This window comes from Mustela nigripes, chromosome 13 (assembly GCF_022355385.1).
Source record: "Mustela nigripes isolate SB6536 chromosome 13, MUSNIG.SB6536, whole genome shotgun sequence".
NCBI lineage: Eukaryota > Metazoa > Chordata > Mammalia > Carnivora > Mustelidae > Mustela > Mustela nigripes.
Genome location: NC_081569.1, coordinates 97,720,584 through 97,747,174, shown reverse-complemented (window position 1 = coordinate 97,747,174; position 26,591 = coordinate 97,720,584). Strand labels below are relative to the sequence as shown.

The 26,591-nt window shown below is 39.5% G+C and overlaps 1 protein-coding gene across 10 annotated transcripts in view; it reads left to right on the top strand.

Moving 5' to 3' along the window:
• Positions 1-26,333, top strand: part of NIN (ninein) — a 98,583-nt gene extending 72,250 nt beyond the window's left edge. For 2 of the 10 annotated variants that reach the window (XM_059373168.1, XM_059373166.1), the window contains 10 exons: positions 558-671; positions 3,808-3,930; positions 5,000-5,113; positions 5,905-6,051; positions 7,373-7,552; positions 9,623-9,772; positions 12,068-12,169; positions 16,185-16,385; positions 20,054-20,167; positions 22,357-26,333. In XM_059373168.1, the coding sequence (XP_059229151.1) occupies positions 558-671; positions 3,808-3,930; positions 5,000-5,113; positions 5,905-6,051; positions 7,373-7,552; positions 9,623-9,772; positions 12,068-12,169; positions 16,185-16,385; positions 20,054-20,167; positions 22,357-22,566 (1,455 nt within the window). In that variant the 3' untranslated portion in view covers positions 22,567-26,333. Of the gene's footprint in view, positions 1-557; positions 672-3,807; positions 3,931-4,999; positions 5,114-5,904; positions 6,052-7,372; positions 7,553-9,622; positions 9,773-12,064; positions 12,170-14,909; positions 14,971-16,184; positions 16,386-18,267; positions 18,811-20,053; positions 22,323-22,356 lie in introns of those variants that run through there. The other 8 variants (XM_059373167.1, XM_059373165.1, XM_059373172.1 and 5 more) reach the window with 6 other exon arrangements.
• The last annotated feature ends 258 nt before the right edge of the window (positions 26,334-26,591 follow it).

Below are 26,591 nucleotides of genomic sequence, written 5' to 3'. Positions count from 1 at the left end.
AAAGCCCCACCTGAAGGAGCTCTTACTGGCCAAAGCTAGAATGGTGTGATCAACAAAATTAATAATTCTAGTATAGCCTAAGATAAATATAAAATGAAATATGTATGGGCACATCCTGATATTAAAAATTGATTAAATAAATGGGGGAGAAATAACAGCTCTTCTTCACAGTAGAATTCCAATTAATGAATGTAGAAAGAAAGAAGGAAAAAAAAAAGGTCATCATCAGGCCAACACGAGGGTAATAGCTGTTGTAGACAAAATCCACTGAGAGAAACTAAAACAAACAGAAGTTTCAGGAGAAACATGATTTTTGTAGTCTCAAACTATCTTCCCCCAAGAGAAAGTAACTTTGCCGTGGAGAAACTTGCAAAACCCATCTCAGAAATCAAGTTCCTACTGTTCAGGTGCCCAGCCTTTCAGAGGATAGCTTTGGTGCAGAGCGTGTCGCTGAACTGGGGCTTGGGTTCCCTGACTTCTGCCTTTTGTGAGCCTCGTATGTGTCCCCAGGCTACGTGAAGATGCCTGTGTCTTGACTTCCTAATTTTTCGTCTTAGTCCTCTACTTTAGTGTCTTCTCTGGAGGCAGAACTTTCTGAAGTTAAAATACAGACTCATATCGTGGAACAGGAAAACCTCCTTCTCAAAGATGAACTGGAGCAAATGAAACAAGTAAGACTGTTTGCTGCTTGGAGTGGGCATCGGGGAGGCTCCTAGAACAATATGGTACCTGACGGTCTGGCTTTCCAGCCACCGGATGTCCTTTCTACAGAGTCCTGAGGGCTTGCAGGACAAGTCCACTTACAGGGCTCCAATTGCCAGTTCTCTAAATGCTGTTCTAGTGTGTCACTTACATATGTGGCAGACTGAAGTTCTATCACTACAAATCAGTCACAACCACTTCAGTTTAAGAAGTTTGTTCTGCCTTCTTCCAGCCAGGTGATAAAGTAATAGAAGTGTATCTAAAAAGAAAGCGACTTTCTCGCTCATAACTTTAATAACTATTCATTTAGGTTTGTAAGACACAGGTGGAGCTCGTCCCTCTTTCCCTTTATTCTTACAGCAAGTTTGAGGCTTCAATCCTGGACTAAAGAGTAGATTCTAGAACATTATCAGGGATGCAGTCTCACTTGTGAACTTGGCTTTAAGAAGCCTATTTCAAAGTTTCAAGCAAAGACTTAATTTTAAACATAAAAGAGGGCTCACCTTAAAGTTATATCCTGAATGTTGCCCTATTTTATTCTTTATTCTGAACTTTTCAGTGGGTACAGGATTTGAGCAATCCCGATTTATGAATAGGAGAGTTTGGTTCTGGTTTTTTTTTTTTTTTTTAATTTGCTTCACTAAAGGTTTATTTTGATATTATGACATCCTTCGATTATAAAATTTTCTCGCTTGTGTCTGTTCAGCTTATGAGAATAAAGGTGTCCTCTGCATGCTGAAATACTGGGTCTCTACCACTGAGTTTTCTGTTTGTGTTGATCTGTACTTGACTCTGATAAGTCTTGATTTCCTAATAGGATTGTAAGACTTCCAGGGAATTTGTGTCCCCCGTAATGCCTTGTGATTGATACCTGATAGGAGCTTTATAAGAACCTTTCAGGTCAGATGTTGCTATGCAAAGTATAAGCCTTCTGCCATAACAGAAGCTGTCTGCCATTATAAACATTCCAGAAGTTAAAATTCATAAGGCCTTTCTGTTGATGCATAAGTATTCCAAAGCTGTTACTACCAAGTTCATCCTGATTACTATGGGCTTACTATTCTCCTTCATCTCTTGAAAATCTGTTGTGCAGTCTTTAAGATGGTTAATGATGGACTCCAGATCCATAGCAAGAGAAGTCCGTGTTTTGTGACTTCACTAAGCTAGAGATCAGAAGAAGAGGAGTGGATGGGGGAGTAAAGCAGCATGGGGAGGACATTATACAGCACATTTTTATTGTCTGTTTTTTACAGAGGCATTGGTATAAATAGTGAAGTGGAAAAATGGTTAACCCGTCTGCCTCTGGTAAAAGGTGTTTCATGGCCCCTGGGCTCTTTTGGATCCCAACAGTGGGATAGTATCCGCCCATTGTTGCTGACATACAGTTTGGACCTAGGAAGTATGTGTGGCTCTGTAGGACTTAGTACAAGTAAAATACTTCGTGAGTGAGAGATTCTCTGTTGTACAGAAAAGAAACAAGAGTAGCATCAGCAGAAGTCTCATACCAGTCTCTGCACCCAAAATGGCACAGGCTTTGTGAGGGTCTGGGGATGCGGAAGCAAGGTAGTGAGCAAAGGAGACAGGTCCTTTAGTCAACCAAAGCCCAGGTACTCTAAAATACATTTAATATGTCCTTCTGACTTTAGATATGTAAGGGATGCTGGATTTGTTGTCAGCTGAAGACAACATTCAACCCTCAGAGTCAGTTTGTCATATTATTCCTAAAGTGGATGTAAAGGAACGTAGGGTAGGAAGTAGAAGGATGACCATAAAAGCATAATGAATAATAAAGAATTGAAGATGGGAAAGCCAAGTGAAACAGAGGGAAATTAAAAGTGTAGGGACTGGGGTGCCTGGGTGGCTCAGAGGGTTAAAGCCTCTGCCTTCAGCTCAAGTCATGATTCCAGGGTCCTGGGATCGAGCCTCACATTGGGCTCTCTGCTCGGCAGGGAGCCTGCTTCCCTCTCTTCCTGCCTCTCTGCCTACTTGTGATCTCTCTCTGTCAAATAAATAAATAAAATCTTAAAAAAAAAAAGTAGGATCTATGGGAAAGGGTAAAGAAGTATAAGAAACAGTCAGTCTCTTTAGAGAAGTTGTTACTGGAGGTGGGACTTACTCCCCCACCCTGGGACATATAGCAATGTCTAGGTCCATTTTTGGCTTTCACAACTCATATATGGGGAGGGCAGTGCAACAGGCATCTACTAGGTAAAGCCAGAGATGTTTCTGACCATCCGCCAGTGCACAGGACACTTTCCCCAAAAAAGAATTATCTGGCCCAAAATGTCCATGCTTGTAAGTTAGGTGCTGAAATGGAACAGAGACTTGGTTTGTCTTGTTTTCAGTAGAAAGGATGTCCACGCTGAACATTTCTGAAGCAAGTCAGTTTTGGCTTCTTCCAAAGGGAAGGGCACATGGAACAAACTGAAAAACACTCACTGTTTTAGCTTTAAGACTTGCCCTTGCATTGATTTACTGTACTTTGTTCATGCCAATTCTATAGTCCTAAGATTTCTTCATTTTTTAATTTTTTTAAAGATTAATTTATTTATTTGACAGACAGATCACAAGTAGGCAGAGAGGCAGGCAGAGAGAGAGGAGGAAGCAGACTCCCTGCTGAGCAGAGAGCCCAATGCGGGGCTGGATCCCAGGATCCTGGGATCATGACTTGAGCTGAAGGCAGAGGCTTTAACCCACTGAGCCACCCAGGTGCCCCCTGACTGAGATTTCTGAAAAAGATTTTTTTCTCGTTAAAAAAGCCTGAGGAAAATGTACTGTGCTATATATGTGCACAAGTTAAAGTAATGACAGAATGGCGGTATGTTACTTATCTTGGCCTGAAGGTGAAACAGAAAGCAAGGACCATGATGTAACCGTATCTGTCTACATGAATCTCTCTGGGCAGACATTTTGGCAGCCGATTGGAGAGTGGAGAGAATGTAGCAGGGAGCATTCTGTTGAATTTAATTTTAGTCCCCTCAGTTTATATGTCCTCTGAAATATCTATATAGATAGGAAATAGCAGCAACCACGAAAATGCCTTGTTTATAAATACTCTTTGTAAACACACCCATGAGATGTGATGGGATTGTTTATCTCTTACAGCTGCACAGATGTCCTGATCTCTCCGACTTCCAGCAAAAACTTTCTAGTGTTCTAAGCTACAATGAAAAACTGCTGAAAGAAAAGGAAGCTCTGAGTGAAGAATTAAATAGCTGTGTGGAAAAGGTAGTAAACATAAGACATTTTACCATTATTATATAGTATATTCTATAATGAGTATTTCTCTGGACAATTACATATGGGCTTCCCATTTTAGCCAAATTGTTCCAAGGTCTCCTAGTCGAACAACATTTCAGCTGGCCTTGTGTGACCTAAGAATTCCAAGGTCATGATTTTGACAGGCGTCTATGTTGGTTAATAATTATATTATTATATATGTAGTAATATGTAGTTTATCTCATTTTAATATATAACCATGTTACTTAATGTATATTACTTAAACATTTATTTATTATTGAGAGAGAGCACGAGCAGAGGCAGGGGACAGAGGGAGAGGGGGAGAGAGAGAACCTTAAGCATACTCCATACCCAACCGGGGGCTCGATCTCACAACCCTGAGATCATGACCTGAGCCAAAATCAGGAGTCAGACCCTGAACTGACTGAGCCATCCAGGTGCCCCTTAATGTATATTATTAGATATATCACTGTTAACATATAATATAAATATTGTTGCTTTTAATAATCTGAAATCTATTACTTCGACACTTTTTTTCTATTTTCCCTAGCAAATCCCCAAACACTACATTTGTCCCACAGGCCTTGATAGGCATTTCATATTTTCCTGTTATGGTACTCTCTCGAGACTAAACTAGGAAGGTTGCAGGACGGGAGAGGCCTAGAGAGAATCCCAAACAGGCTCCATGCCCAATGCAAAGCCCATCTCGGGGCTCAATCTCATGACCCTGAGATCATGATCTAAGCTGAAATCAAGAGTCAGACACCCAACCAACTGAGTCACCCAGGGGCCTCTTGAAATTTCTAATTGCATTCTAGCCTACCATTTCTTACCCACAATGAGGCAATGAGAGAGAAAAATGGAAATCGCCAAAAAGAAGAGACTCCTCAAAATTAAAGGTAGAAAGGGTGTCAGGAAGACATCTCTCTTTGACCTTGCCCTGCTCCCCCATGTAAACAGACGGTGCTTGATCTTTTCAGTATATGCAGCAGTACAGAAATTGAGGCTAGATATGTGTGCAAAAAGCCCTGTTCCCTCTTTTCTTTTCTTGAAACAGTTGTCAAAATCAAGTCTTTTAGAGCATAGAATTGCTACTATGAAGCAAGAACAGAAGTCTTGGGAACACCAGAGTGAAACCTTCAAGTCCCAACTCGTGGCTTCACAGGAAAAGGTATGTGGCCAATTCTTGTTTCATCTGCCCAGTTAATATTTTCCTGGATATTCCAGCAGAACTCCCAGTAGAAAGAATATTCCAGGTGGAATTGGCCTACGAGGGCTCAGATGATGCAACTTGACTAATACCTGTCACATGTTTATGGTATGATGAAGTAATTTGAACAGTTCCCTCAAAGCTCATTGTTAGAATTATGAGATTATCTCATCATTATGAGATTACTTATGAAAGCTTGAGAATAATGTTGTAGAAAGGACTGCTTTTTTTTTTCTCATTTAGAAAAAGGGTTTCTAAGGCAGATTCATGCCCTATTAAAGATCTCTATCAACCTTGCTTTTACAAATTTAAATTATTTTAAATTAAAACATATACTAGATGTTAGCATGGAGTAAGGTTCAGACAGCTACATATTTTCATTTCTAACTAAGAGATCCTTTACAAACCAACACCACTGGCTAAAACACATCTCTACAAAATTGAGTAAAGCCATCTTCTGTCATGCCAGTTGGTTCTCATTGGTTCTGTGAGATACCACTTGGTAATATACCAGATGACGCTATCAGCCAGACCCTGTTCCAGAGCCACAGTTCATCACTGACCTAAATATTGCATCCTGTAAATATATATAATATCTGGGATTTCCACTAAGCTACTGAAAAAAGCTGTATGTAAATAAAAAGAAACAGAAGGGACTTTGGAATTCTCTTGTCCTAGCTCATTCATTCCTGGACATGTTTGGTGAGACCGTGAGGATCTGTGTCAAGTGTAAGATTGTTCTCATGATACAGGTTCAGAGTTTAGAAGACACCCTGCAGAATATAAACTTGCAAATGTCACTGATTAAATCTGACCTACGAGTGACTCAGCAGGAAAAGGAGGCTTTAAAACAAGAAGTGATGTCTTTATATAAGCAACTTCAGAATGCTGGTGACAAGGTAATTTCTTTTTTATTGAGGTATAACTTTATACAGTAAAGCACACAAGTTTTAAGTCTATAACTTATCTATTATGTACATACCTATCTATTATGTGCGTATGTTTATATTTGTGTAAACACCTCCTCGCTCAAAATTACCATTTCCAGCACCCAGCAGGTTCTCTGGTCTCCTCTCTGGTTGGTAACCACAAGGGAACCACTTCTCTGCCCCCTGCCACCGTAGGTTAGGGATGCCTGTTTCTGAACTTGAGATAAATGGAACCACAGTGACAAGGTTGTTTTTTGTAATGTACAAGACAAAAGACCATGCTGAGTTATTTTGTAGTAACAAAACTAAAACATTTTGATGTTGTATAAAGTGTGTCTTATTTTAATATATCAAAATGCTGCTTCACCTGTGTGCATAGAAATGATGTCAGCCCTGTGCAGATGTTAAGAGTTTTGCCTACTGTAAAAGTAGGACAGTTATTTTAATCCAGTTATTTCACATCTTCTTATTTTTTTTATATTTTATTTTTTTACATAGGCTACATACCAAATGTGGGGCTCGAACTCATGACCCCGAGACTAAGATTCTCATGCTGTACCCAGTGAGCCATCTAGGTGCCTCCTTTTTATTTTTTATTTTGTTAAAGGAAAATAGTTGTTTCCATTTTTTAAAATTACTTCTGGGCTGACGTTTTCCTCAAAATGAAATTGTGACTTTTTTTTTTCATGTTTTGGCTTAAAAAGCAAAAGGCTTATCTACTTGTTACCTTATTTAAAGCATTTTCCAGGATCCAAAAAAATCACTCTGATAGCTAAAAGCATGTTCTGGAGTTCAGGTCTCAATTACATGAACAGTATGTGCTTTAGATTCTAAAAAAAGGATCTGACTGCAAATGTGAAAAGAGTTTAGCCTGTGAAGGCTTTCAAGTTAGCAGTGTGTTTTAAAGTTCCCTTTGTGTCCTTTGTTAACCAAAAGAATAGTTATCTGGGGCCCAAAGCGTTACCTTCATAAGGATGGAGCAATTTTTAAGGCCACCGATCTCTATACACTTGGGTTCTCTATAGAATCAGGACTTGCCCTACAGTCATCTTTCCTATTAGATTTGCTGGGGCTATTTTGCCAAAGATCATTTTCAGCAGAATTTCCAAACCTTTTTAAAATCAAACTCCCAAAATACTGTTTTTATATCTATGTATACAACATACAGTCACACCTCCATTAGAAAAAGTGAAGAGTGAAAGGTGCTAAGAATTATTGTCATTGAGTTAAATGCATTCAAAACAGAAACTAGCTTGTTTTTAAGGCTTACCTCTGCCCTTTGCTCTTTAAGAACCGGGCCCCAGAAACAGCCTCCCATCCACCAGGATTCCATACGCAGCAGCCAAAGCTGACTTGGGACAAGATGGATCATCTGATAAAGGAGGAACAACAGCTACTTCGGCAGGAGAACGAGAGACTCCAAAACGTGGTGCGGAACACCAGAGCTGAACTCACGCACTCCAGGGACAAGGTAACTTGAAAAGCTGCAGTTGCTGGCATAGATTTGAAAATACTTTGTTTGACGGGAAAATGTGATTGAAATGGCTCTAGGGTGTGAATTTGAGTATTCTCCCATGGCAGACTTACTTTCAGAATGTTTAGTTGTTGTTTTTTTTTTTTTTTAAGATTTTATTTGACAGGCAGATATCACAAGTAGGCAGAGAGGCAGGCAGAGAGAGAGGAGGAAGCAGGCTCCCTGCTGAGCAGAGAGCCCAATGTGGGGCTCGATCCCAGGACCCCGGGACCACCACCAGAGCCAACCGCAGAGGCTTTAACCTACTGATGCACTCAGGCACCCCCCCCGCCTTTTTTTTTTTTTTAAGATTTTATTTATTTGACAGAGATCACAAATAGAGGAAGGCAGAGAGAGGAGTGTGGGGGGAAGCAGGCTCCCTGCTGAGCAGAGATCCCAATGCAGGGCTTGATCCCAGGACCCTGGGACAACGACCTGAGCCGAAGGCAGAGGCTTTAACTCACTGAGCCACCCAGATGCCCCAAGAATGTATAATTTATCATTTACTTGCCAATAATTTTACCGTGGTATGTTTATAGAATAGTTTTCATTTTGCATCATCAGTTTTTTTTAAATTTTATTTATTTTTTAATTAAACATATAACGTATTTTTATCCCCAGGGGTACAGGTCTGTGAATTGCCAGGTTTACACATTTAACAGCACTCATCATAGCACATACCCTCCCCAATGTCCATATTTCCACCACTCTCTCCCGTCCCCCTCCCCCCAGCAACCCTCAGTCTGTTTTTTGAGATTGAGTCTTATGGTTTGTCTCCCTCCCCATCCCATCTTCTTTCATGCATCATCAGTTCTATATTAAGTCAATGATTTTAATCCTCCTATCCAGAATAGCCTCAGGGAAATTATAGTTTTTTTTTTTTTTTTTTTAAATATTTTATTTGTTTATTTGACAGAGATCACAAGCAGGCCAAGAGGCAGGCAGAGAGAGGGGAAAGGAAGCAGGCTCCCTGCTGGGCAGAGAGCCCGATGTGGGACTCGATCCCAGGACCCTGAGACCATGACCTGAGCTGAAGGCAGAGGCTTTTAACCCACTGAGCCACCCAGGTGCCCCAGGGAAATTATGTTAACCATATATTCTTTGTTCAAATGGACTAGTTCAAAAAGATTGGTAATTAAAAAATGGCAAAATTGGACTTTTTGGAGAGAAAAGGGACCTCTTTTTAAAAAGACTCAAGGTTAGAATGGTCTCTGAAGAGGGGCTTTTCCAGCCACCGATGTTTATATTTACTTCCACTAAATAGCTGAACAACTCTGCTGGAACACCTCTTTCAAGAAAGAACTCTCAGAAGAGCCACAGAGTCATTTGGAAGCCCTGCTCTGTACCCGAGATTGTGCTCACAGAAGGTGCAGTCTCAACAAGACAGAGGGGTCGCTGTCCTCATGGAACTTGATTGATATAAATGCATTGTTTCAGGTGTGAACAGTCCAAGACAAAGTGGAGGGGACTGACACCTCATTGACTCCTAAAAGCTATGCTCCTGTCAGAACATGCCTAGGACTACATCTGTTTTTGCGACAGCCACGTCACACTATTCGACTCCCTGTAGTTTGGTAAATTCAGAGGTCCACCATGTCTCAGTCTCATCCTTAACAGGGTTGGAGTTTTACACGCAGCCAGACTAACAATCGATTTCCCCAGAAGGATTTTTTGAAACGCAAAAAAGCAGACTTCAAGAATTGACCGATTTGGGGTGCCTGGGTGGCTCAAGTCAGTTAAGCGTCTTCCTTTGGCTTGGGTCATCACCTCAGGGTTCTGGAATCGGGCCCCACATTGGGCTCCCTGCTCTGTAGGGAGTCTTTCTCTCTCTCTCTCTCTCACTGTCTCCCTAACTCTGTCTCTCAAATAAATAAAATTAAAAAAAAAAAAAAAAAAAAAGAATGGCAGACTTAACTGGTTTTGATACAACAAAACCCAAGGGTGGAAAAAATTTTCTTATGTTCATTTTTTTCTTTCTTGCTGGATGACTAGATTAACATTTCTTCCTCTCACATACGTTCTTGTTAGGTCCGTCAGCTGGAATCCAACCTTCTTCCCCCCAAGCACCAAAAACATCTAAACCCATCAGGTACTGTGAAGCCCACAGAGCAAGAGAAGTTGAGCTTAAAGAGAGAATGTGAACAGTTTCAAAAGGAACAATCTCCTACTAATAAGAAGGTGAGTTTTAAGACTTTATACCATGTGTCTATGTCCTTACCATGATGTGTCCCCATGCATAGGTTCCTTTGCCTGCAGGCTTCCAGGGAAATGATTCCAGTGGACTATTTTGGTTCTTCCATCTTTCTATACTTTTGTGATCTTATCAAATAGTATCATAGCTCTTTCTGATTTAGTGATGGTTAGAAAGGAGCACTTTAATATTCATAATGAAGATGGTTAATCATCTTCAGTAGTACTATAGCCCTTTTAAGTTAGTGAAATCTATTTTTAAATGTATATATCCTGAATATTAGAAACATCTTGGTATGTTATTAAATACCTATTGCTATGTAACAAATTAAAACAACACACGTCTGTTGTCTCAACGTCTCTGGGGGTGGGGAATTCAGAAGCAGCTTAGCTGAGTGGTTCTGCCTGCGGGGCTCACAAGGTTGCAGTCCACGTATCAGCTGGGACTGCATTTATCTGAAGGCTTCTGTAGTACTAGAGTTTCCACTTCCAAGTTCAATAATGTCACTGTTAAGAGGAGGCTTCTGTTCCCTGCTGCCTGATTACCAGAGGCCTCTGCTCCTTACTACCTGGGCCTTTTCCCAGGACATAGCAGTGATAGGAGAAAGATCCCAAAAGTTGTAGAGCCTTTTATAAACTAATCGTGAAAGTGACACACCATCATTTCTGCTGTCTTCAGTCGGTCACACAAACTGACCCTGTTACAGAAAATCTACACAATGGTGTGAACCCCAGGAGCGGGGTGGAGATCATGAGGGACCATCTTGGAGGCTGGTTACCGTGTGACCATGTGGTTGAACCTCAGTGGCATCACTCGGTTTGCTTTCTGTATTTTGTTCCATGAATTAAGAGTTCTAAAACCAGTGTTACCCTGGGAGTTCTTATTGTTACTTTTCTTTTTTTCCTTCTAAACTAAAACCCAGGGTTTTCACTGTTACCTTCCTCTTCTGAAAATTATGGGAAGAATGATGAACAATTACTTCTGTTATAAAAATTATATGAAACTTTTACGTTTGTAAAATTTATCATGACCATAGGCAGTAAGAAGAGTGGTTTGTGCTCTCAAGGGGGAGATGCCATTCAATTTTAGGTACATTCAAGTAAACTTTTCAGAAAGATAAAAGGGTTTCATCCAGATGCTAAGGGAAAAGTCTAATGGTAGTTTTAACCTGAGAAGATTATACTTCTAACAATTCTTGCTCCTCTCCTCAGCTCTTTTTGATAGAAACCAAAATCAGCATTCTAAAAGTGTCCTGTATTTTCTGCTTAGCAATATTCTGAATTCCAGGATCATGTAGCTCATTGAAGTTCTCCTATAATAGAGAATTCCAAAAATGGAGACTCACAAAATCTTCAAATTTCATCTTTAAAATTGAGAATGGAGTTCTCCAACTCAGGTTTTATGTACTCTCTGATTTAAAACTTTCAACTTTGCCTTAGGGCCCCTGCGTGGCTCAGTCTTTAAGCATCTGCCTTCTGCTCAGGTCATGATCCTGGGGTACTGGGATCGAGCCCCACATTGTGGGCTCCCTGCTCCATGGGGAGCCTGCTTCTCCCTCTCCCACTCCCCCTGCTTGTGTTCCCTCTCTCACTGTGTCTCTGTCAAATAAATAAAATCCTAAAAAAGAATAAATAAGCTTTGCCTTAAAGACAGTGTTTTTCCCACTGCAACTCCATAGTAGAGGGTCATGGAATTTAGTGATTCAGCCTTTTTATTAATAAAATATGCTAGGAAGTATCAGAGTACATGGCTTATGGTAAGGATAAATTTCATTTCATGAAAGCTTTCTTTCAGGGATATGTACTTATAACTGGTTATGGGCGTGGGCTTATGTCCTGGATATATTTTGGACAGTGGGCGGAACTGAAGTTTGAAAGCCAAGTGCCTTCTGGAATCTGTTCCACATAAGCAGTGGTGATTAAAAACTATCCTAGGGGCACCTGGTTGGCTCAGTCTGTTAAATGTCTACCTTCAGCTCAGGTCATGATCCTAGGGTCCTGGGATTGAGTCCCTCATTGGGCTCCTTGCTCAGTGGGGAGCCTGCTTCTCTCTCTCCTTGCCGCTTCCCCTGCTTGTGCTCTGACAAATAAATAAATCTTAAAAAAAAAAAAAAAAAAAACCACTATCCTACTTAAATGTAACCAGTGCACTCAGTTATATTGTTGTTTTCCTTCACTGAGTGATCTCTTTCTTACAAGGGTTAAGATTTCTGACTAGCACAAATTTGTCAAAATAAAGTAGAGCAACCCAAAGGGTTTGGCTTTTTTTTTGTTTTTTAGCAGGTCAGTCAGATGAATTCCCTTGAAAGAGAACTAGAAACAATTCATTTGGAAAATGAAGGCCTGAAAAAGAAACAAGTAAAACTGGACGAGCAGCTAATGGAGGTAAGTTTTTAAGCAGCTGGCTTTAGCTATGAAGAATATTTTAATCCATGGATGTGACATTTGTTGGGAGAGGCTAACCTAGCACTGAATTCTGATTATGAAGAAAAGTGGAAAAGTATGCCGCCAAGCTGAATTCTTTGGTTTGTCTTACCAAGACTGATAGTCATTTTTGCTCATTACATAGTCACAGGGATTCATAGTTCACAGAGGAAAGAATAATGTTGACTGTCCTAAAATGCAAGGAAGGACACGGACCTCCACAAATTCAGGTGGCGGGAACTTGGTCTGACCTTGGCCAAGAGGTCCAGAGCTCTCCCTCCCCCCACCCTGCTTCTTGGGTTATAACAGTTTCCTAATACCTCCCCCGTTGTAGTGTTTTACAGATGGGATTGCTAACAGCCTTTTTAGTTAGGAAATCCATGCAGGGAATTTGGGAGCATTAGCATTTAGAAGCTTAATCTTCAAGTGCGGTCACCGTGCATTACTACGTTCAAAACTCAACACGGCCTTGTGAGGGGTAATATGTTCAATACAAAAGTGGACTTGTAAAACCTTTCAGCTTGGACACTGAGTTTCTAGATCGCTTTCTGAATATAAATGCGATTTTAGGATCTAAAACAACTTACGTACAAATTCTCCTTAATAAGTAAAAATTGCATCAAGATTTTTGGCTTGGGTAGATGAACATGTCATGTAGTGAGCTGTAAAGTTTATTTAAGGTAGAGAGGCATGAACAGGAAATGTCTTTTTGTGCTTTTAGAAAGTACTAGGTATACAAATATTTTAGAGCCAGAATTAGAGGATGAGAGAGATTTAAATATTCTCTTTTATTGAGCTGGACACATGCAGAAGTACCTTTAAATAAATGTTTTTTAAACGTGAAATACGGGCAGATATGTCATACTGGCGTTTAAATGACCACGGAGGTTTCTGCCAATTTTATGTTCTCTGATTTATTCACTAATAGGGAGATTAAACTATAAATAGTGAAATCCAAACCATTTTTTCTTTCTCTGACAGCATATAATAAATGTGTTCCAGCGCTTGAGCTGCAGGCTGTGTTTTGATGTAGACATGCTTTCTGATGAAATAATTATACATTGTGGTGAATAAGAGATCTGAAGCTAAGCTCCACATGTCTCGTCCCAAACGGAACAGTAATGGGGTATACTTAGTCACTGAGGGGGGCCTCTCCAAATGTTCCGCCAGCAGGCTCTTCTCTCACCCGCTCTCGCCGGCCTCAGAAACCCCTCTCTCTTCCTAACTCAGCTTTACATGATTAGCCATCATAACCAATTTCCATTCATTATTTTTCTCCTCGATCAAATAGTAAATATTTGCTCATGAAGGAGGCAAATTGAATGTTCCTGGCACCAGAGCTGAATAACTAAAGAAAAGGCATGAATTTTCCATTGGAACACTGAAAAGAACATCTTTTCGAATGAAACACTATTCTAATGAAATTTTTTTAGGCAATAGGAGAGCTATTAACTCTGTATAGACCGGTACAAATTTAACATGTAAGTCATATACCATATAAGCTCACCTATTTAAAGTATAATTTTATGACTTTGGTATTTGCATAACAAAATGTGCCATTTTAAAATTCATCAGCATGAATTACATTTACAGTGTTCTACAGCCCTCACCACTACTTCTAAAACTTTTGCATCACCTCAAACACTAACCATTAAGCAATAACTCTCCCAGCATGCTAGCCCTACAAAACAGGTTCTTATTTATGTTCTGCTCTCTATAAATTAGGCCACTTTGGGGGCACGTATGGTAGTTTTCATACCATTTTTTATGCCCACCTCACCTGAGAGATAGGTACATTCCTCTCACTTGGCAGAGATTCTCACTGGGTTTGGGTAAGGAGCAAGCGGCAGGCGGGGAGATGTTCCTCTATCAGAATCTTTGGTATCAAGGATTTTAAGAAAAGCGTTCTAGGCCATTTGGATCTGGTGTATGCCCTCCCTCAAGGGAAGGAGTTTCTCCTCGTCCTTGTATGTCACTGATCTAGGGGCCCCCGGCTGGCTCAGTCGTTGGAATGTGCAGCTCTGAGTTTGAGCCCTGTGTTGAGTGTAGAGATTTTACTTAAAAATCTTTAAAAAAAAAAGTCACTGAGCTAATACAATACATACCCATAGCCTCCATAGCCTAGGGCAATTAAATTCTTCCATTTCCTCATCTAGTGATCTGGGATCTTCTATTCCCACTCCAGGGTTTTTTCAGCGACATGAGGCAATGTTCTATAAACAATTCATTGTGAAAGTTCAGGAAAAGGGTTACAGTCTGTATCAGCAGTTCTCAGGTCTGCCTTAGCCAAGGGTTCCAACACTTGAGCAACAAAATTGCCATTTAGAGATGCAGAATATAAACCATAAAAGAACTCGGTATCTGATCCATCCAGACTGGACCTGGAATGTTCTAAATAATTCTTTGGGGATAGGTGGAGGTAAGGGTGGTAAGTTCACAAACTAACCAAACCACAGTAGGTGAAGAAGCAGTTAACAGGAGTAGATGAGATGAGACATTTTAAGGTCTGCGAAACTGATACACAGAGAAATGTAAATGTTGGCCCCTTGTAAGTTCTTACAGACTAGAGCACACGTGTTCAGGTATATAATATACCCAGTTTTAATTGTTCTCTTTTTATAACTCATACTTTTCTTCCTCTTTTTATGACTCCTGTAATTTTCTTTTGTTTCTATTTTATCTGTGGCTAACCTGTACCTAGAAGTCTGTGGTTGGAACTAGCAGAGAAGGGTGCAGTTCTCTGCCTGAGCTAGTGTGTGAAGGTAGAACGTTCTCTTTCAATGAATATCATAGCATGGAGATCTCTCATTAGACTCCTTGTTCACCTAATCATTTCTACTGATTGTGACAGTAAATACACAAGAGCCAATATTCATTTTCATCTTGCTTTGACTATGGAATAGGTCTCTGTTTACATGTACACCAGGATTTCCCTCCATATTTGAAAACCTACCTGAAGAAAATCATCCTGCTGGTATAAAATCATGGGACCAAAATTCTGTTTTTTATTCCTGAAAATAAAATGGTGGGTGTTTCTGAATCTACTACTAGAAAATTTCAAAATGGGTCATCTCCTACCTCCAAAGTTTAGATTTCAGGAAATGGATAGTGGCTCTGATGTTTCATAACATTTAATTAGAGTTGTGTCTTGGAGGGCCCTTTTCCCTTCTCACAAGCCTGGAGGAGCTGAGGCTTGAGTCTGGTACCTGGTCATGTTCATTGCATGCCTTCTGTGGAGTCCTGTGTCTGCTGAATGTGTCGATAGATGGGAAGGGGCATGTCTGCCTGGCCAGATGCAGTGTGTTCTCCTTTTTCCTCTCCCCAGCTTTGGCGTGTGATACACATACCATTTCCTCATGGTCTTGAACAAATACTTCTGTTCCATGTACTTCAGTTCCCCGGGGGGTTCTCGGATATCCCCCCTTTGTCCCAGAATTGCTTATCGTACAGTGCTGTTTAAGAGTTTAATGTTGGTAAACTAAAACAGGGTCAAATAATTTTAGATAGGAGGTTCTGTGGCTATGCTGGAAAATAGGTGGTCCCTGAACTTTTGCTTTTAAGGATCTTGATGAATGGTAAGTAAAGTGGCAAAACCCTAAAGCATCATCAATTTCTCCCCTACGCTTACTCCAACCCTGTGTTTTGTTTAAAATGGCGTAATTAAACATTCTAATATAAGGAGACAGTGAGGTAGAATTTAGACACACTATGTATGTCGTGTACCTCATGCCTTTAGAGTCCCTCAAGAGTGAGGAAGTACAGTGTGTCAAGTCGAAAACTGTATTATCTCTTAAGGAAAACAATGCTTCCCCATTACTTCTACTCCAGTCATGTTCTGTCCTGTTTTCAAGTTATCAGGGGGTCTGAGAGGCCATTACTGAATCCGTAGGCTTCATTCACTCTGCTTGACACTTTCAAGAGTAACGCTGTGCTGGGACGCAGCACCACTGACCTGGGCTTTGCCTTTCTCCTCCAGAAGCAGCACCTGAGGTCCACTGTGACGCTTAGCCCGACCCCTCACGCCTGGGATCTCCAGCTGCGCCAGCAGCAAGCCTGTCCAATGGTGCCCAGGGAGCAGTTTCTGCAGCTTCAACACCAGCTACTGCAGGCAGAGAGGATAAACCAGTGCCTGCAGGAGGAACTTGAAAATAGGACCTCCGAAACCAACACACCGCAGGTACGAGGCTCTTTCTTCCCTGCCCGTTAACTCAGCTCGTGGAATTTGGCCCGTTTATAGGAAAGTTGTACCCGTTCTGGGTGGGGGCAGAGAACTGAAATCTCTGTCAGAGAGCTCCACCTTTCCTGTAGGACAAATCCACAGAACTACAGTGTTATTTTGGGGTTTGGTTTTGGTGTTTTTGCAGTGATACTCTTGTGCTCTCAGCTTCCAAGCTAGGTAACAGAGTATTCTGGGTCTCAATTGCACCTTCGTAATTGATGAAGTATCAAGATCACCTGAGCCTAATGTACAACTGACCGAACGGACCAAGTTTTTTTGACTTGACATTTGTCTGATGCCAAAAATATTACAGAATTCAAGTGCAAATGATGGAGTTTGAAAACCTCTTTTTAAGAAAAGGAACATCTTTTCCCCTTTCCTTTGAAGTAGCATTACCCAAGCTCGCGGCAGACACAATGTGATACTACCTGGGTTTTCAAATACTTCTCTTAAAGTGCTTCATTCATAGTCAAGCTTTTTCAGAAGTCTCTTAACGCTTTTTGCCTGCCCAATTTATTCAGAACTAGGAATAAAATTAAAAAATACTCCTTAGTCTGTATAATTCTGAATTCATTCTGGTTTGGATGCTTTTCTTCTGTTGTCTCTCAGTTGACTTTTCATAAGGAATTTCCCCGCCTCCTTTTCTGTAATCCTCTCAAAGTGGCTTTACAAGTCAAATTAGCACCATAATTATACTCTGAAGCAGTTCTGTCTTCCCCTTCTAGTAGTAGCTATCCTGGGTCATGATACGCTTCTGTCAGCTCTGCTTTCAAATTATTAAAATTATTTTTGTCTTTTGTGCTTTAAAAATCCACGTTTTTGGAAGTTTCTACTATTCCACTTCATAGTAAAACTGTGCCGGTGGGGTATTGAACAGATGCTTCAACAATTCAACAGTTACAGAACTGAATTCTAAAACCTTGGCCTCAGTTTTTTTAATCAACATATAATGTGTCATTCGTTTCAGGGGTGCAGATCTGTGACTCAGTCTTACACAACTCACAGAGCTCACCTCAGCACATACCCTACTCCCCAGTACCCATCACCCAGTCACTCCTCCCCCTCCCATCGCCCTCCCCTCCAGCAACCCTCAGTTTGTTTCCTGAGATTAGGAGACTCTTACGGTTTGTCTCCCTTCCCCATCCCATCTTGACCTCACTGGTTTTTTTTTTTTTTTTATATTTATTTACTTGACAGAGATCACAAACAGGCAGAGAGGCAGGCAGAGAGAGAGGAGGAAGCAGGCTCCCCACTGAGCACAGAGCCCGATGCGGGCCTTGATCCCAGGACCCTGAGATCATGACCTGAGCTGAAGGCAGCGGCTTAACCCACTGAGCCACCCAGGCGCCCATTGACAGACATTTTAAACCAAAGGATTAGGGGAAGACTTTATCCACTGCTTTCTCATACACACTGTTTTCAGAGCACGCTTTTCCATCCCACCTGCCAGTGTTTAAAAATGATTTCCTTTTACTCGGATTACTTCAGGATTAGGAGGACAAAAACTGTTAAGATTTTTGTACAGAAAAAAAAAAAAATTCTCCAGCCAACAGCAGAGTGGACTGCTTATTGTTCTCACTAGAACGCCACTGCCCACTCTCCTACTTCTGTTAGAACTGAGTTGACACGAATTTGAAGATGACAGAACATTATTAGAATCTGCACCTTGCCTGTGTGGAGTGATGATTTCTCCTGCCTCGGTGTTGCTTTGCTTGCAGATGGAGTGTTAATGTGTGTGCTTTTAAAAACTGTTTGCATTAATAAGTGTGTGAATTTAGACTCCTCCCAAAACAGAATCTTGATATCAGGGTGAAGTGTACCACTTGCCTTCTTTCTCTAGGCCTTGCTACCGGAGCAGCGAGCAGTGCACGCAGATTCCTACAGAAGGATTGGGCACCTGTGAAAACTGGGCTGCTTTTGCTGACATTTCTTACCCTCGCAGATACTCAGTGCACACACCCACATACCCCCCACACACACACATAAGCTGAAAAACGTTTTGGAATCAAGTGCTCTTTTAAATTATTATTATTATTTTTTTTTATTTTTTAAGCCTTTTGCAGTATTATGTCTCTTATTTATTAATGTAGAAATGACAGATTTTGTGAATCAAATTCACAAACTTAAGCTTGTTTTGAATCGTTTTATTTATACCATTTAAAGAGTGTGGACTTGAGAGTCTTAAAAGGATGTATTCTATTTTCTTATTCCATGTGCTGTAACTATTTTTAACGAGAGGTACTACTTTTATATATGGAATTTGAAGAAAACTTGGGTTATTTATACTGTTTAAAATAACTTGGGTTATTTATACTGTTTTGTATAATGCTTTTTTGACAGGAAAAAGGAAAATTTTGACAAAACAATAAAATACATTTTAAATCTATGACTGCCTTTGTTTTTCCTCTTTCCCCTGTTGCCGTGTTCGGTCTTCTTTGAGTTATCTGTTACGGTTTTTTTGTTATTGTTGTTGCTTTGCTTTGCTTTGTTTTTTTAGGCAAGTGGAAATCAGGCATTTTCCATTTATGTTTGAAATTTAAAAAGCCAATATAGCTTTTAAAAGAGTGTTTTTTAAAGCTAGATGTGGTCAAGGCCTGATTTCTTGAGGTTTACTTTCTGCATTAGACGTCTGCCTACTACAGTTTTTGTCTTCGAATCATCACATGGTTTAGTTGCTTTTATCTGAATAAATGCTGTTATTTTATCCCAACCAATGTCGGCTCTCAACCCATGTTTGGTCATTCTGCGTGCTTTTAAAAGGAATAATACTATCAGCCATTAACACCTGAGTTTTGCTTAAACATTTGAAGAACCTTTTAAAATCTCAAATTTCTTATGTGGACATTTTAGCGGCCTGCTGGGAGGGGCAGTTGGTAGGACTGAGTTGCTCCCTGGGTCCTCGGGCTCTCCAAACCCCACACAACTCCTCCAATCCATCACTGTTGTGTGGGGAGAGGACAGCCAGGGTCTTCTCCCCTATGGTTCTACCTAGGAGTCGTGGAGGCAGAGAGGATTCCTGATTTTACATCTTTTAGGATAAACCCAACCTCCAGTACACATGTTTGCTTCACACTGACAAGCAAACTGGGAACCACTGACTACAGAAACTGGCAGGAAGAAGCTGTTTATTGCGAGGAAAGGAACACTAACACCCTTCCAGTAACCAGCCCTTCTATGCAGGAGAAATGGACAAACACATTGCAAGCCGATTGGCTTTGTTTTGTTTGTTTTATTCTTGGGAGACCCACAGTATGGTAAAGGCCCCAATCACAGATGGAAGTTTGATAGCTTGATTTACTTTGGATACCTATTTTACTGGAAGAGATGCACACAGGTACTAAATTCTAGGTTTTAAGAATATTGCTTTATCTCAGGGGAAGATGGTAACACAGGTAAGATTTTTTTTTTAATCTTTGATTCTTTCTCTGATAGGGTTTCTTTCCTAATGTGCAACCCCGGTGTTCAGAACCCACATTTCACCAGAAATCCACCCTTCTAGTTCCAAAGGCAAACATTTCCTGTCCTTTGTCTAGGCATCTTGTGGGAAAAAAATAAATTACTAGTGTTTTCTTTCCAGTATGGCATGATTTTCCAATGATAATACCCTTTTCTGTTCTTCCCTTCAGGGAAGCCAGGAGCAACTGGTAACAGTCATGGAGGAACGAATGATGGAAGTTGAACAGAAACTGAAACTGGTGAAAAGGCTTCTTCAGGAGAAAGTGAATCAGCTCAAAGAACAAGTGAGCCTCCCGGGTCACCTCTACCCGCCCACCTCACATTCCACTTTTAACTCCAGCTTTCCATTCCTTTATCGCCATTAACTCATTCACTTTTGCTGTCAAATAAAGGCAAATGCTACTACGAATGTATATAGCTGAATTTAGGACTCACTCTTCCCCCATACCACTCCAGAAGCGTGAATTCTGTATTCTGCATTATTTTCCCTAAGCTCTTTTAAGGCAGGTTGGTCCACAATTTTTAAAATGTACGTTTGCTGACAGAGACTGATGCAGACCTAACAAATTAATTCCTAACAAAGTTTAGCTCAAATTTAATTTTTGTAGATTTTTTTTATTTGCCCAAGACCGGAAACATTCTATTTAAGTAAACACAAAATGTATGTTGGTAAATGGGAGGATAATAAGTGGAACTTGAGCTTTTCCTATTTGCAACACCTATGAAAGTTCTTATGGCTATAAAAAGTACTCATGGCTATAATCAGACCCCAAGAGGCTGTGCTCTGAATTAGAATAGGGACCTGGAATTCTAGGACTGCTGTGCAGACTGATCCTTTTCACCTGCTGCTGGCAGGTGGGTCCTGTGTTTGTAAAGTATTTGTGTAACATCTGATGACATGCAAAAAAAAGGACTACTTTATAGGAATGTGTTGTAGTGCTTTGGAAACGGAGATTAAGAACTGAGGGGTGGGAGCAGAAATTGTCCAAGTGGTTTTCTAGATATATAAAAAGAAGAAGAAGCCCAAGAGAATGCCTTAATGCAGAGGTAGACTGGAATTTTCCTTTGCTCGATGTCTTAATCACAAAATGGAAAGAAAGGAAAGTCTTATACAATAAGCATTTATTCAATCCTTTAATCACTCACTTATTCAAAACATAGCTACTATGTGCCAAGTCCTGTTCTAAGCACTAGAAATACAGCAGAGAACAAAACAAAATCCTGCCCATGTGGAAGGTAGTTCATTTACAAGGTATTGAGCATTTGGCAAAAAATAAAGAAAACGGAGTCTACTTCAGCAGAGGGGAACATAGAGAAAGAAGTACTTGATCCAACTCAGGAATTTAAAAGCGAGTTTCCTGAAGGCCTCTTAAAACAAGTACTGATGCTGAGTAAGATTTAAACAGATGAAGAAGTGTGAGAAGGGCAGCCTAGGCTGTGGGAACATCATGCAATTATGGCACCATATGGGGTGTGGACATCTACAACCATTTTGGCATTAACAGTTCATACTGTCCTGAAAGAAGCAGAAGAAACTAGAGCAATGGGGAGGAGTGGGCAGTAGGGAGCCTTAGGGGCTGAGCTGTGGAGTTTGCATTTCATAATGCAGGTGATGAAGAGCCATCAAAGTGTTTTTTAAAAGGGAGGAAGGAAGGGAGGGAGGGAGAGATGAAAAGTTGTCTTAGGGCAGTTCAGTAGAACAGGTCAGTATGTTACACCTGAGAGGCATCCAGGTCCTGGGCTTGTGTTAACCCTTTTGAAATGCTAATAAATTAGCTAAGTTTCAGTTCTTCATTCCCTGAAACCTCTATAGTTTCAGATGTCCTGGTTAAAATTGGGTGTAAAATGAGGCATAAATGGGGGATTGGAATACATTAATAGGAGCCATAATAAAATTATCCCAAGGCTGCTGACAAATTTTCCTAGCCCAACCTAGACTTTGTCTTCTAACCCTAAAAAATTAAAATATATCTTCTAGGCAAGCTCTACCATGCAAAAGAGGAAGAGTTAAGGAAAAATAACTGCCCAGATCTTACCTCTTTGTTCCAAGTAATACATGGACCAAAGTTTGAAATAATCAGGAGGTTGTAGTTATGAATGCTCTTAACAGAGGTTTGAGCTTCCCAGAGTTAAAGTTCATACTCTATACCTCAAAAACTAAACATATTCTGATATTTTTTTAGAGAATGAAAAAGCAGTAACCATTTATTTAGGTGGAAAAAGACTTTGGTTTTTGAGCCTTCAAATATCAATATGTTCTTTTTGTTAGTGACTTCTAAAAACAGGCAAAGAAACCGCTTGAAAGAAGTGGATTTGCTCTATTTGTATCCCTGATGCCAGGTCTGATGTTAAAACTGTGTTCTAAAATAAAAGAATGTAACTGCTAGATGTCATTTGCCTTTATGAACAACTGTCCTAATGTCACCCCTTAATTACAGAAATGGAGTCAAGATGTTTCTGGTTCTGTTTCTAGCTCTGCAAGAATACTAAAGCAGATACAGTGGTGAAGGACTTGTATGTTGAAAATGCCCAGTTGTTGAAAGCTCTGGAAATGACTGAACAGCGACAAAAAACAGCAGAGAAGAAAAATTACCTCCTAGAAGAGAAGATTGCCAGCCTCAGTAATATAGTCAGGAATCTGGCACCAGCACCACTGACTTCTACGCCTCCATTGAGGTCATAGCCAAGCCAAAGGATACACTCATTTTTGTGCACTTGACTAAAATGGATGGAACATTTCAGTAGGTTCTTTCAACCCTTTTTTTTAAACCTTTAATGGTTTAAAGTTAAGCTCAACCTAAAACTGCCAGCAACAGACCTAGAGTCTCCATGTAGTATAATTAGTTTTTCTAAAGAGACTAAATCATTCCCAAGTTTTGAATTAAAAAAAAAAAAAATCCTAATAGCCACCAGAACAGTAGATATATGAACACAAAGAGTCTTAAAACCCCAGTTTTGAATGAGTTAAAAAAAAAAAAAAACTATGTACAATGCTATGTGTCAATCCCAGATATTTAACGTTTGAGATCTGATGACTTTTAATCTTTATTTACAAAAAAAAAATATATATATATATTCTTACACATTCAAATATGGAAAAGTCATTCTGTTTCCAATAATTTTGGTTCTTTGGTAACAGACCCTGGGCTCAATAACCACAGAGGTCAGAAAAGCCAGAGTCCGTAGTACTCTATCTTCTAACACCTGTGACAGTATTACAGCTCTCGATGTATAATAGATGTGAAACTTATTTTTTCAGCTGCACTGTTAACTAATGTTAAAACTGTACTTTCTTTAAACATTTTTTTTTTCCTTCTTAGAAGTTTCATTTGGGGAGCTTATCTTCTAAAAAATGGATAAAGCCACATTCTTAAAGCATTTGAACTATAGGGAAAGCAGGGAACAAATCACTTTGGAGTAAACATCTGCTCTTAGAAGGGAGATAAGTAAACCAGGTAGGTTTCTCTCTCAACTCTTGGAGTTCATGAACTTACTTTTAGGGTTGCTTCAAGAACTCAGGGAACAATACTTTGGTCTTCCTGAACACTGTAGGGCCTCTTTAAGAATTTGAAATGCATAAACCATGTGACCTTATTTAGAGCTATACTATGATTTTTATTTCTACATTTTTGGTGAATTTACTCTTCTGAAAATCCTTGATTTTAGAATTAAAAACTTATGGAAGAGTTACTTGCTTGCTTAACATAGGTTAAATTTCCATGCTTCCTATTCTTCTAACACTTCAATTCTGATGATAAGAATTTCTTTCTTTGGGGACGCCTGGGTGGCTTGGTTCAGTCTGTTAGGCATCTGCCTTTGGCTCAGGTCCTGGGATGAAGTTCCACATGGGGCTTGCTGCTCAGTAGGGAGTTTCCTTCTCCCTCTGAACCTACCCCTTCTCATGCTCGCACACGTGGGCGCTCTCTCTCTCTCTCTCTCTCTGAAATAAATAAGATCTTAAAAAAAAAAAAAAAAAGGAATTTCTTACGCCAATAAGCACTGGCATGCCATCTGAGGTAAAAGAGTGCCAAGTGGGATTTTCCATTCAGTTCTCAAGACTGGAACTTTATAGAGCAGTCAACATTTTTACGATGGGTAATCATTTTCCCCCAAATCAAATCTTTGCTTCTTAGCCTACTTCATCTGGCCAGCCATGGGTGGAGGACTTATGTTTAGGACACTAACAAAGCTCAGTATAGTCACCTCTTTGTCTTTGTGGAACAGCAATTAGATAAGAAATATTCAATCTGATGTATTTCTAGAAGGCCAAGACCATCGATTTATAAGACAGGTAAGAGCAAAGTCACACACAGGGTTACGGGCAGGAACAAAAGATTCAAGAACGCTGGCCTAAGAAATCATACGATGTTTCAAAATCTCAACAAAATAATTTGCATCAAGCAACTTTCAGGTTCCTCATGGCCTAACCATTTATTGGTCCCACCTGACAAGCTTAGGGCCAACACAAGTCCTTACTACAAGAGCTCTGACAAGGCATTGCAGTTTGTGGGACTGGAATTCACACTCATGAAACAAACTTTTCAGGTCTGGATAGCTCTTACTATCAGAAAGTCCTAATTTCCCCTTGGAAAAATAAAAAATTTTAATCCTTCCCTGTAATTACCCTTCAAAACATGTCACATCTGCTACCATCCCTTCCCTAATCTTTCTTCCCAGTGCAAACAGTACTTGTAAACCCAACTGCTTGTATGACATTGGCTTTTTAACAGAGAATCTTTTTCACTTAAAACTGTGGATAGACCGAGGCAACTAAGGTCATAAATAAACTATGCATCTGTGGTGTATTTATGTGATATGCTTCGAGTTACTCAAGGTTATTACTATCAAAACTGAACACCAAGCAGACTGCTCAAATAACTAGCTTTAGCATGTGATCACATGTGTTATAATTTTTGCTTTTACATTATGAAAAGTGTAGGTTAATTTCTCAAAAATCTGTATTTATATGTATATAAAATGCTGTTTAATGAATGTAAATATGACTTTCTGGAAAGTTTTAGACCACATTTAGAATCCCTTTATCCAAAATCAAAATGCTGCTCAAATGAAAGTTAATTGGATCAACATCTAGGTGCTTTATTTTTTGCTTTACTGTACTTATAAAAGGAAAAAAGTTCAACATGAGAAATAGTTACCTTAAGTTTATATATTTGTGCAGCAGTTTATTTTTGTAGCCTAGAGTGGGAATTTAACTAGCAATTTACAATAGCATTTACAGCCTTTAAAAAAATCTCTTAAAGAGATTAAATTTGAACTTAAATGTTTAGGTTTGGCTTTCAGACTTTAACAACACCCTTTAAAATCACAAGTTATATATTCTTTTATTGGCATTTAGCTACTCACTTATTAAACTAATAAGTTTAGTTTAAACTGGTTAAACTTTCTTTGGCTTTCTTCAGAGTTATTTAAATTAGTCTGAGAGGATGGGATATTCATTTCAAGGAAAGAGTCAAGTTTGCCTTTGTGATAATATGTTACACTAAGACAAAGAAAATGTGGATCACAAAACCTGCGTTGTTCTATTTTGCTTTCTTCTGCATTTTAGAAGCCTGAACTCTTAAGCTCAAATAGTAAAGGGAGAAAAGTAGAGGGGGAGTGGTAGAACCGATCACAGTATTTTATTTATTTTTCTAAAACCTGAATTTTAAAACTTTTAAATGTGAATCCTTCCCAGAAGCTTCAAATACACTGCTTATATATTTAATCATGAGCATATTTTACATAAATCACAAAGTCAAGCTTTCAGGATATAGAAGGAGCTCTTACAGTCTAGTGTTTCAATAATGTACAAATACCCAGGTTATGTATTATTAAGAATGAATAAAAAGTCTACTTTATGATGGATTTTAACATGGGAATGAATTTGTTTTTGTTTTTGTTTTTTCCTGAGTGAAGGAAAAGAGAAATATGTTGCTATTGTCAGCATCTTAAAGGTATTCCCTATCAAGGCAAGTTTAAGTGCTTTGTAATAGTATTAAGCAAATCTTGTTTTAAATGGATTACCTGTAACGGCTCATTGGAATGATATGCAAGTAATGCCAAAAGCCACATCAAAGCCTAATAACCAAAGCATTCCATATTTAAAGCTTATTTATTATATCAAATTTGGACCTATTTGAACATACCAACACTCTAAATAGAAAACTGTTTTATGGTAGGGATAGCTGTTTAATAAAATTAACCTTTTATTTCTCAGTTTTGAATGATTTAAGTTAACTATTCTTATGGGAAAACATTTTCACACCATGTTTTAAGGGAACACTAATTTTGGGGGGTGGGGGCTGAGTTCATCAAGAGGCCATCCATAGGATTCTTTTGAGAGAAAAATTAATGTGTATGTGTGGATACCAACTTTGTATATTTTATCTTAGCCATTCTAAAAGGTTTTAATGTGAGCTTAAAATGTAAATAAAGAGTTTTGTAAATGTGGCTCTTGTGTTCTATATATCCCGAACTTTCATACAGTGTCAGTGTGTCCATCATTAGTCTTTAGAGTAAAAGCATTAAAATACTGCACTGAACACATTTTACAAATGCAGAATCTCTGCATCCACCCCAGCCTAATAAATCATATTCTTCATTTGCTGCATTTTAAGGAGATTCCCAAGTGATTTGTATGCGATTCAGAGCACTGGGACTCCATTTCTGTCGCAGAATTGATTACTTTTACATCAGCAAGTTTGAGGT